This window comes from Aquarana catesbeiana, linkage group LG02 (assembly GCF_042186555.1).
Source record: "Aquarana catesbeiana isolate 2022-GZ linkage group LG02, ASM4218655v1, whole genome shotgun sequence".
In the NCBI taxonomy this organism is placed as follows: Eukaryota; Metazoa; Chordata; class Amphibia; order Anura; family Ranidae; genus Aquarana; species Aquarana catesbeiana.
The window spans coordinates 813,642,181-813,654,308 of NC_133325.1; the positions used below are offsets into that span (position 1 = coordinate 813,642,181).

Consider the following 12,128-nt stretch of genomic DNA (forward strand, 5'->3'; position numbering starts at 1 on the left):
ACACAAAGAGGAGTGGGGCAGGGAGTCCTCCACCCATAACACAAAGAGGAGTGGGGCAGGGAGTCCTCCACCCATAACACAAAGAGGGGTGGGGCAGGGAGTCCTCCACCCATAACACACAGAGGGGTGGGGGCGGTTCAGGGAGTCCTCCACCCATAACACACAGAGGGGTGGGGCAGGGAGTCCTCCACCCATAACACACAGAGGGGTGTGGCTATCTGATCTCTTATATGGCCTCCATTCCAGGTTTATAAATGCCAGACGCAGAATCCTCCAACCCATGCTGGACTCCAGCGCCACCGACACTCCCAAGACAAAGAAGAAGAGCGCCCAGAGCCGCCCCGTGCAGAGATTCTGGCCGGACTCCATTGCAGGCGGCATGTCACAGCATGGAGACATCGGCATCTCCGAGGACGGTAAGATATGTACATCACAAGAGACAACCTGCTCTCTCTCTCTCCCATCACAAGAGACAACCTGCTCTCTCTCTCTCCCATCACAAGAGACAACCTGCTCTCTCTCTCCCATCACAAGAGACAACCTGCTCTCTCTCTCCCTCCATCACAAATGACAACCTGCTCTCTCTCTCCCTCCATCACAAGAGACAACCTGCTCTCTCTCTCCCTCCATCACAAGAGACAACCTGCTCTCTCTCTCCCTCCATCACAAGAGACAACCTGCTCTCTCTCTCCCATCACAAGAGACAACCTGCTCTCTCTCTCTCCATCACAAGAGACAACCTGCTCTCTCTCTCTCTCTCTCTCTCCATCACAAGAGACAACCTGCTCTCTCTCTCCCATCACAAGAGACAACCTGCTCTCTCTCTCTCCCATCACAAGAGACAACCTGCTCTCTCTCTCCCTCCATCACAAGAGACAACCTGCTCTCTCTCTCCCTCCATCACAAGAGACAACCTGCTCTCTCTCTCCCTCCATCACAAGAGACAACCTGCTCTCTCTCTCCCTCCATCACAAGAGACAACCTGCTCTCTCTCTCCCATCACAAGAGACAACCTGCTCTCTCTCTCCCATCACAAGAGACAACCTGCTCTCTCTCTCCCATCACAAGAGACAACCTGCTCTCTCTCTCCCATCACAAGAGACAACCTGCTCTCTCTCTCTCCATCACAAGAGACAACCTGCGCTCTCTCTCTCCATCACAAGAGACAACCTGCGCTCTCTCTCTCTCTCTCTCTCTCTCTCTCTCCATCACAAGAGACAACCTGCTCTCTCTCTCTCTCCCATCACAAGAGACAACCTGCTCTCTCTCTCTCTCTCTCTCTCTCTCTCTCTCTCTCTCTCCCATCACAAGTGACAACCTGCTCTCTTTCTCCCATCACAAGAGACAACCTGCTCTCTCTCTCCCATCACAAGAGACAACCTGCTCTCTCTCTCCTATCACAAGAGACAACCTGCTCTCTCTCTCTCCCATCACAAGAGACAACCTGCTCTCTCTCTCTCCCATCACAAGAGACAACCTGCTCTCTCTCTCTCCCATCACAAGAGACAACCTGCTCTCTCTCTCTCCCATCACAAGAGACAACCTGCTCTCTCTCTCTCTCTCTCTCCCATCACAAGAGACAACCTGCTCTCTCTCTCTCTCTCCCATCACAAGAGACAACCTGCTCTCTCTCTCTCTCTCCCATCACAAGAGACAACCTGCTCTCTCTCTCTCTCCCATCACAAGAGACAACCTGCTCTCTCTCTCTCTCTCTCCCATCACAAGAGACAACCTGCTCTCTCTCTCCCATCACAAGAGACAACCTGCTCTCTCTCTCTCTCCCATCACAAGAGACAACCTGCTCTCTCTCTCCCATCACAAGAGACAACCTGCTCTTTCTCTCTCCCATCACAAGAGACAACCTGCTCTCTCTCTCTCCCATCACAAGAGACAACCTGCTCTCTCTCTCTCCCATCACAAGAGACAACCTGCTCTCTCTCTCTCTCCCATCACAAGAGACAACCTGCTCTCTCTCTCTCTATCACAAGAGACAACCTGCTCCCTCTCTCTCCAATCACAAGAGACAACCTGCTCTCTCTCTCTCTCTCCCATCACAAGAGACAACCTGCTCTCTCTCTCTCCCATCACAAGAGACAACCTGCTCCCTCTCTCTCTCCATCACAAGAGACAACCTGCTCCCTCTCTCTCTCTCCATCACAAGAGACAACCTGCTCCCTCTCTCTCTCCATCACAAGAGACAACCTGCTCCCTCTCTCTCCCATCACAAGAGACAACCTGCTCTCTCTCTCTCTCTCTCTATCACAAGAGACAACCTGCTCTCTCTCTTTCCCAGTCTTGTGTCCCTCCTCTGTCTCTTCATCCTTCTAGTTGGGTGTTGTGTGGTCTTGCTAAGTCCTCCCTGTGTGGGGGGATTGGTGGCGTTCATTGAGGGACACAGGAATTCAGAGACTGTTGGGTTATGCTGCCACCATCAGGAGGGTTTGATATACAAATATATTGTTATTGCTGGGAGGATATCTGCAATTTATTCAAGTGTTCACCTAGGCGCTGGGCCCGTACTAGGCTTGCTGCGCTCCCATTGGGTAATATCTGGACGACCTTCTGCCTGAGGAAGCAGAAGGTGTAGGTTCTGGCTGATGGTGCATCTCCAACAGTCCAGACCTTGCCGAGGTTCGGCTGGGCCTTGAAACTCCAGATCTCCTCTCATTGCTTGAAATACCCAAGTCAGATATGTACCTAGAACCTTCAGGGCCCCCGGTGCAAGAAACCATGAAGGGTCCCCAACTGGGCCCTTCTCACTGATCCTGAGGGTCCTTTCTTCCATTGTGGGACCCTTTATTATGGTCCTGCAAGGGGCCACCTTCCTGCTGTCTTGGGGTCCCCCCCACGGTTGGCAAAACTCCACAGTCCAGTCTCAAGTGAGACCCTTGTGACCCCGGCAGTTCTGCCACTGTTATCAGTTGTTTTGTTTTGTTCGTTTCATTTTTTTTACCATTTTATTTTATTTTTTAAAACTTTTACATATTTTTTTAGGACCCCCCCAGGGGGGCTTTGGGGAAATATTAGGGGCCCAAACAGACCTCTGATGTCTTACTTTTGAGACCGAGAAAGGGACTGAGGATAGAGATGAATCAGTCCCTTTCTCTGTAACCTCAGCTGCACAGAATGAATGAACTGGAAGAGCTCTGTACAGAGGCTTCCCATTCATAAACTGAAGCATAGGAAACAGTTTACTATGTCTCAGCTATAAATGAATAAAAACAATCGGTACCGATCACTGACTCTATTCATTAAGACAAGGAAGGGGCCAGTGAATGACACATTTACCAGCCCCTTCCCTGCTCTCTGTCCTGAGGGGGAGGGGGAAATCCTGGCAATGCTCTGAGGAGGGCGGCCCGGGCCAGCAGAACAGCGATAGAGAGGCGGCAGAAGCGGTATGTGGAGGAACCAATGCCCTCCATTTCCCTCCTGCAGCCGCTAAATGTCTGCATGGAGGGAGAGGAGGAAAAGCAGGCATTCAGCGGCTGTATGGAGGGAGAGGAGGGGAAGCGGGCATTCAGCGGCTGTATGGAGGGAGAGGAGGAGAAGCGGGCATTCAGCGGCTGTATGGAGGGAGAGGAGGAGAAGCGGGCATTCAGCGGCTGTATGGAGGGAGAGGAGGAGAAGCGGGCATTCAGCGGCTGTATGGAGGGAGAGGAAGAAAAGCGGGCATTCAGCGGCTGTATGGAGGGAGAGGAGGAGAAGCGGGCATTCAGCGGCTGTATGGAGGGAGAGGAGGAGAAGCGGGCATTCAGCGGCTGTATGGAGGGAGAGGAAGAAAAGCGGGCATTCAGCGGCTGTATGGAGGGAGAGGAGGGGAAGCGGGCATTCAGCGGCTGTATGGAGGGAGAGGAGGAGAAGCGGGCATTCAGCGGCTGTATGGAGGGAGAGGAGGAGAAGCGGGCATTCAGCGGCTGTATGGAGGGAGAGGAGGAGAAGCGGGCATTCAGCGGCTGTATGGAGGGAGAGGAAGAAAAGCGGGCATTCAGCGGCTGTATGGAGGGAGAGGAGGAGAAGCGGGCATTCAGTGGCTGTATGGAGGGAGAGGAGGAGAAGCGGGCATTCAGCGGCTGTATGGAGGGAGAGGAAGAAAAGCGGGCATTCAGCGGCTGTATGGAGGGAGAGGAGGGGAAGCGGGCATTCAGCGGCTGTATGGAGGGAGAGGAGGAGAAGCGGGCATTCAGCGGCTGCATGGAGGGAGAGGAGGAGAAGCAGGCATTCAGCGGCTGCATGGAGGGAGAGGAGGAGAAACGGGAATTCAGTGACTGCATGGAGGGGGAGGAGGAGAAGCGGGCATTCAGCGGCTGTATGGAGGGAGAGGAGGAAAAGCGGGCATTCAGCGGCTGTATGGAGGGAGAGGAGGAAAAGCGGGCATTCAGCGGCTGTATAGAGGGAGAGGAGGAGAAGCGAGCATTCAGCGGCTGTATGGAGAGAGAGAGAGGAGGAGAAGCGGGCATTCAGCGGCTGTATGGAGGGAGAGGAGGAGAAGCGGGCATTCAGCGGCTGTATGGAGAGAGAGAGGAGGAAAAGCGGGCATTCAGCGGCTGTATGGAGGGAGAGGAGGAGAAGCGGGCATTCAGCGGCTGTATGGAGGGAGAGGAGGAGAAGCGGGCATTCAGCGGCTGTATGGAGGGAGAGGAGGAGAAGCGGGCATTCAGCGGCTGTATGGAGGGAGAGGAGGAAAAGCGGGCATTCAGCGGCTGTATGGAGGGAGAGGAGGAAAAGCGGGCATTCAGCGGCTGTATAGAGGGAGAGGAGGAGAAGCGGGCATTCAGCAGCTGTATGGAGAGAGAGAGGAGGAGAAGCGGGCATTCAGCGGCTGTATGGAGGGAGAGGAGGAGAAGCGGGCATTCAGCGGCTGTTAGGAGGGAGAGGAGGAAAAGCGGGCATTCAGCGGCTGTATGGAGGGAGAGGAGGAGAAGCGGGCATTCAGCGGCTGTTAGGAGGGAGAGGAGGAGAAGCGGGCATTCAGCGGCTGTATGGAGGGAGAGGAGGAGAAGCAGGCATTCAGCGGCTGTATGGAGGGAGAGGAGGAGAAGCAGGCATTCAGCGGCTGCATGGAGGGATTGGTCCCTCTACATCCCCCCGCCGCCTTCCTATCCAGGTGTACAGGACAAGATTCTCAAAGGTATCAAAAACACATCATGATGAGGTGGTAGGCGCTTACAAAGCCATTGTAAATGAGTCCATTGGGGGGCCCGTGGCCCACCTCTGTGTAAATGATCATGCTCTTGGTACGCCTTTGCATCAGACCTAAGGCATGCTGGCAGGAGAAGTATTCCAATGTCCAAATCCTCCTGAAGGTGGCAGCATAACCCAAATCTCTGAATCACCGTGTTCCTCAAGGAACGGATTATATGGTAAGTTTTGTGTTTCCCGTTCTCTGGTCTCATTCTGGGCTTTCTTCTCATACAGGTACAGAGGTGACGCTGTCCTCCCCCGGCGCTCTCGGCACAGACAGTCTGCAGTCGCTGACCTCGGATGGGGCCACGTTGGCAGTCCAGCAGGTGATGTTGGGAGGACAGAGCGATGACGAGTCCCTAGACTCAGACCAGGAGGACACGGACACGGGACTCAGTGCGGGGGAACTTAGGGGTCTGGTGCTGAGTGGAGGAGGACTGCAATGAGAGGGACGGACCTGCACCTCGTCTCACACACACTTTGTATTGTCAGTGCCAAACACACATTGTGTTGACAAAATGACGCACTGGCCACGTGCCGCCCAGTCGTTTTATTTTAATCAGCGACGTAATATTTGCACCTTAAAAAAAACTGTCGCTTCCAAGAATTTCACTGCCGAGTGAGCCTTGTCCCCCAGTGCCAAAAGACCCCCATTTACCACCTGGATCCCGGCCCACTGGAGGGTCACCTGACCAGTAAGACCCCCACCCACCACCTGGATCCCGGCCCGCTGGAGGGTCACCTGACCAGTAAGACCCCCACCCACCACCTGGATCCTGGCCCGCTGGAGGGTCACCTGACCAGTAAGACCACCACCTGGATCCTGGCTCACTGGATGGTCACCTGACAAAGTAAGGCCCCACCCACCATCTGGATCCCATTAGAAGAGTCCATCAAGGGATGGGGGTGTCCTCTCCTGAACTCTGACCCCACTCACTACCTGGATTTCAGTTTGCTGGAGGGGACGGCTCACTCCCGATCTCTGACCCCAGTCACAACCTGGATTCCAGCCAATTGGAAGGTCATCCGACCAGAAGATGGGGGGGAAGGGTATGGTTCACTCCTGATCTCTGACCCCAGTCACCACCCGGATTCCAGCCCATTGGCTGGTCACCCAACCAGAGGAGTCCATGGGGGGAAGGGGATGGCTCAATCCTGATCTCTGACCCCAGTCACCACCTGGAATCCAGCCAATTGGATGGTCACCCAACCAGAAGAGTCCATGGGGGGAAGGGAATGGCTCACTCCTGATCTTTGACCCCAGTCACCACCCGGATTCCAACCCATTGGAAGGTCACCCAACCAGAAGAGTCCATGGGGGGGGGGGACGGCACACTCCTGAACTTTGTTAATGAACTTGTTGCGCCGGTGTGCGCGGGCCTCCGTGTGTTGAGTGTAATGTGAAGAGGCCTCTCCATAGAACACTCGGGTACTTACATTTCACACAACATGGACACTCCGCGTGTAAGGTTTGTATGGACTGTGGCTTCCTCCTACGTACGTTCCCTGCACCGGGAAATAAAACAAAATGTTGATTTTACTCCTCAGATAGAACTGTATTTTTGTAGAGTTGTGAAAAATAAAGCAGAAAACTCTCTAAATATTGATGTCCATCTCGTCAGATGCTTCAGCATCCTGATTGGCCGCTCTCTGGGCTGCCCATGTGGGGGGCGCTCCGATCCTGTAGGGTAGCAGTCATAGCGAGAGGTAGACTTACCTCTGAAAGGAGACCTGTCGCTCTTCAGGTATGCCAGGATGGAAGAACGGGGTCTAAGCACACAATTCAGATGTAGGGATCTCTTCCCCGTCTCCAGGCCTGGAGTGAGGCGGAGTGCAGGAAAAAAAAGGAGGGCGGAGCTCTTTTGTATATTTTATTTTCTTTATTTATTACAGTCTGAGATAAAAATCAGCAACTGTCTATGTACTGCCCTTTATCACCACCACTTATAGCAGCGTGACGCTACATCTCCAGCCTGATCTACTGCTGTGCTGTGAATAGCAGGAGAGATCAGACTACACACACCTGGCAGAAGGTCCTGAAAGAGGGAAAGCCTCAGAGATGGGAGGGCCGGGATTGGTCAATCTGCACATTCAGTGTTATGGATGTTTTGTAACCCTTTTTATAGTGAATGTTTTATACAGATTATAAATAAAATTTATACAAACATTTGCCCAAATTCCTAATTGAACGTTCAGATTAAATCAGATAAATTCATTCCGGGGCATCAGAAAAGGTGTGTGAAGTCTTATAGAAAGCAGCCACAGCCTGAATGGAAAAGCCTGTCCCCGGCCAGCATTGCTCTCTGTGTGGAAGCAGTGGTCTCTCTGCAGAGGTCTGACTACTAAAGTAAGAGCTAATGCTGTCCAATCAGCTGGAAGCATGAGCGTTGCTGATTATAGGGTTATAGGAGGATTCCCTTCACTGCACTTCACCAGCCCAGAGAAGAAGCACAATCTCTTGGCCTGGCCAATCCCGAGGCGGCGTTAGCGAGCACAACACCTCTTCCTATTGATGATAGAAAATGAAGCTTCTGTTCCTCATATTCCTGGACTACACGAAGTACGACAATATTGTGCTAACATTTCATCACTGCTTTCATGTCTGATTATATTTTTTATTGCTTGGAGAAGTTCTCCCATCATGCCGCACAGGACGTCTATGAACTCTACATAGGCAGATCTCAGCTCCTTATGGGTGGCACTCAGCCATTCGTCATCAGCTCCTTAGGGATGGCACTCAGCTACTCGTGGGTGGTGCTCACCTCCTCACAGGTGGTGATCAGCTCCTTATGGATGGTTCTCAGCTACGTGGCACTCAGCTACTCATGGGTGGTGCTCACCTCATGGGTGGCACTCAGCTACTTATGGGTGGTGCTCACCTCCTCACAGGGGGTGATCAACTCCTTAGGGATGGCACTCAGCTACTTATGGGTGGTGCTCACCTCCTCATAGGTGGTGATCAGCTCCTTAGGGATGGCACTCAGCTACTCATGGGTGGTACTCACCTCATCACAGGTTGTGATCAACTCCTTATAGTTGGCACTCAGCTACTCATGGGTGGCGCTCACTTCCTCACAGGTGGGGATCGGCCCCTTAGAGGTGGCACTCAGCTACTCATGGGTGGTGTTTACCTCCTCACGAGTGGTGATCAGCTCCTTATGGGTGGCACTCAGCTTCTCATGGGTGGTGCTCACCTCCTCACAGTTGGTGATCAGCTCCTTATGGGTTGCACTCAGATACTCATGGGTGGTACCTCCTCACAGGTGGTGATCAGCTCCTTATGCATGGCACTCAGCTTCTCATGGGTGGTACCTCCTCACAGTTGGTGATCAGCTCCTTATGGGTGGCACTCAGCTACTCATGGGTGGTACCTCCTCACAGGTGGTGATCAGCTCCTTATGGGTTGCACTCAGATACTCATGGGTGGTTCCTCCTCACAGGTGGTGATCAGCTTCTTATGCATGGCACTCAGCTACTCATGGGTGGTGCTCACCTCCTCACAGTTGGTGATCAGCTCCTTATGGGTTGCACTCAGCTACTCATGGGTGGTACCTCCTCACAGGTGGTGATCATCTCCTTATGGGTGGCACTCAGCTTCTCATGGGTGGTGCTCACCTCCTCACAGTTGGTGATCAGCTCCTTATGGGTTGCACTCAGCTACTCATGGGTGGTACCTCCTCACAGGTGGTGATCATCTCCTTATGGGTGGCACTCAGCTTCTCATGGGTGGTGCTCACCTCCTCACAGTTGGTGATCAGCTCCTTATGGGTTGCACTCAGATACTCATGGGTGGAGCCCACCTCCTCACGGGTGCCAACAGTGGTGTTTTTCCAATTTACAGACTTCCTGGTGAGATGAACTGCTGTTTCCTGTCACAGTGCCCTTACCTGGTGTTGGGAAAACATGCACTGCTGGCAGATGTTGGCGCTAGTATATCCGGTAATCAGTCTCAGCTTTTCTACAATCACCAAACAATGTTTATTCCATGAAGGAAGCAGCTTATGTCCAGTTTCAGTTTAGAGGAATATTTTTGGTTTTCTGTTTTGGCAATAAAAGTTCTTTTTGTTCTTTTGTGTTCAGACTCGTTTCTCTTATAGTAGAAGATATTGAAGGAACTTCCTCTTTTATGGTATTGCTGTAATCTGTCAGTTACGATGGTTTGGCATCTACTGAACCATCCTGTTGAACTGCCATTGTGGTTCTCATCCCATGGACCTCCATTCCTGAACTCCACTGCCCCCCCCCCCCTCACCCACAAACATACAAGGAGTCTGGAGCATAGAGGGGCTTCCATGTTTGTCCAGCCTGGCCGGTCTTCTTATCTAGTTTAGTGGGTTCTTAAGGTCTGCTCACCCAAGAACCATCTTATTCAATGTCCACCATTCAACTCAATATTTCAGTATTTGTGTAGACATTTAATGTCCATCTGATCCTCTATACCAGGGGTCTCCAAACTCTTTAAACAAAGGGCCAGTTTACTATCTTTCAGACTTTGAGGGGGCCAGACTGTGACCAGTGAGAGTAGAAAATGCCCCGTCATTGGTATCCATGGGGGGAATGGTGCCCCATCATTGGTGTCAGTGGGAGGAATAGTGCCCCATCATTGGTGTCAGTGGGAGGAATAGTGCCCCATCATTGGCGTCAGTGGGAGGAATAGTGTCCCATCATTGGCGTCAGTGGGAGGAATAGTGCCCCATCATTGGTGTCAGTGGGAGGAATAGTGTCCCATCATTGGTGTCAGTGGGAGGAATAGTGTCCCATCATTGGTGTCAGTGGGAGGAATAGTGCCCCATCATTGGTGTCAGTGGGAGGAATAGTGCCCCATCATTGGTGTCAGTGGGAGGAATAGTGCCACATCATTGGTGTCAGTGGGAGGAATAGTGCCCCATCATTGGTGTCAGTGGGAGGAATAGTGCCCCATCATTGGTGTCAGTGGGAGGAATAGTGTCAGTGGGAGGAATAGTGCCCCATCATTGGTATCAGTGGGAGGAATAGTGTCAGTGGGAGGAATAGTACCCCATCATTGGTGTCAGTGGGAGGAATAGTGCCCCATCATTGGTATCAGTGGGAGGAAAAGCGCCACATCATTGGTGTTAGTGGGAGGAATAGTGCCCCATCATTGGTATCAGTGGGAGGAAAAGCGCCACATCATTGGTGTTAGTGGGAGGAATAGTGCCCCATCATTGGTGTCAGCGGGAGGAATAGTGCCCCATCATTGGTGTCAGCGGGAGGAATAGTGCCCCATCATTGGTGTCAGTGGGAGGAATAGTGTCCCATCATTGGTGTCAGTGGGAGGAATAGTGCCCCATTATTGGTGTCAGCGGGAGGAATAGTGCCCCATCATTGGTATCAGCGGGAGGAATAGGAGGATCATGCACTAAGTTAAGAATATTGATCAGAACTCAGCCAATCCCTGGGAGGGGATAAAAGGGAGGCCTGGGCTCTTCCTCGGCTAGCAGGGTTCCTCCTCTGCTGGGGCTGCTGCCCCTGGGGGGCAGCTTGTGTGAGATGAAAAGTTGCAGTTTGGGCCTCAGCAGGTTGTTGGGCTGAGAGTCTGGAGAGGATTGCTAAGGTGATCTGCTGGAGGGCATTGCTTTGGGAGTTTTGGTCTGGAGAAGGATCTTTTGCCTCCCTCACTGAAGAGTGTCATGTAGAAGCTGGGTGGAGGATAGCTCCTGGGACATTGTGAGTAAGGTAGGTCTGGGACCTTCATGGGTGCCCACTGCTATAGGATTGGTGCTAAGAAGTTTGTCCTCCTGTTGATTTCTGATATCCTTTGGAGTATCCCGAACCCTCATCCCTCTCCTATTTTCTGTAAATAAAAACCACAAAAAGATGTCCCCGAAACTGAGCTGGTGTTGTTGGTGTGCATGGAACTGTGTGTGGCAGACAGCCTCTGAAGAGAGACCCGGCTCATTCTCAGCGTCCCCTGCAGGGGGGGTGTGAGCGCTACACTCTCTTTGTGGATAGGCCGAAGGGACTGAGCACCGGGAGATACCTCACATCTGCATTGACAAGCACCTTTAAAGTCCCCATACCCATTGGTTTACCCCAGAAAGAGTTAACTCTGGGGGGACCAAGAACTGGCGCCATCTGCTGGACGGAGTGTTGTGTGCGCCGCATGCTCCAATTCCCATAAAACACACAATATCCCAACACTGGACTTCCACCCCAAAATATTATTATTTTCATCAATAAAGAGGTTTTTAGAGTAGAAAAATAATGTTATTGGAAGATGATTAGTAATAAATATCCCAGAGTGCAATCATATTCTACATGTGTTCCCGTACCGACAATCCAACAGTCCCATCGTCATATATACAATACGAACACCCTAATCAATCGATGTGTATCGCCAGTCATGTGATCATCTCCTCTTCCCACAATTCACCACTTTGCAGGACCAACACTTCTCACCATGAATAGGTCACCCTATGTTATTAATGGGACCAATAAACCAAGTTGTAGTAATCATAAATGGCCACAAGATGTCGCCCAAGTACCCCCCCTTACAAAAATAAATAAATAAAAACCTTTTGGGGGGACATCTTGTGGCCATTTATGATTACTACAACCTGTTTATTGGTCCCATTAATAACATAAGGTGATCTATTCATGGTGAGAAGTGTTGGTGCTGCACAGTGGTGAATTGTGGGAAGAGGAGATGATCACATGACTGGGGATACACATCGATTGATTAGGGTGTTCGTATTCTATATATGATGATGGGACTGTTGGATTGTCTATATGGGAACATTTATCACCAATCATCTTCCAATATTAGTATTTTTCTACTCTGATCGCCTTTTTATGGATGGAAATGATGTGATCAATACACAGTATTGGTATTTCGGGGGGGAAGTCCAGCGCTGAGTATTGTGTGTTTTATTTTATTGATTTCTCCGCTGCTGAGGGGTAAATATTTCCTCCCCCGATGGGGTGACAGT

The 12,128-nt window shown here is 51.6% G+C and overlaps 1 protein-coding gene across 2 annotated transcripts in view; it reads left to right on the forward strand.

Annotated features, from left to right (window-relative positions):
- Positions 1–9,248, forward strand: part of PKNOX1 (PBX/knotted 1 homeobox 1) — a 52,679-nt gene extending 43,431 nt beyond the window's left edge. For both annotated transcript variants that reach the window (XM_073617630.1, XM_073617631.1), the window contains 2 exons: positions 247–416; positions 5,416–9,248. In XM_073617630.1, coding sequence (XP_073473731.1) covers positions 247–416; positions 5,416–5,627 — 382 coding nt within the window. In that variant the 3' untranslated portion in view covers positions 5,628–9,248. The remainder of the gene's footprint in view (positions 1–246; positions 417–5,415) is intronic.
- Positions 9,249–12,128: the final 2,880 nt, after the last annotated feature.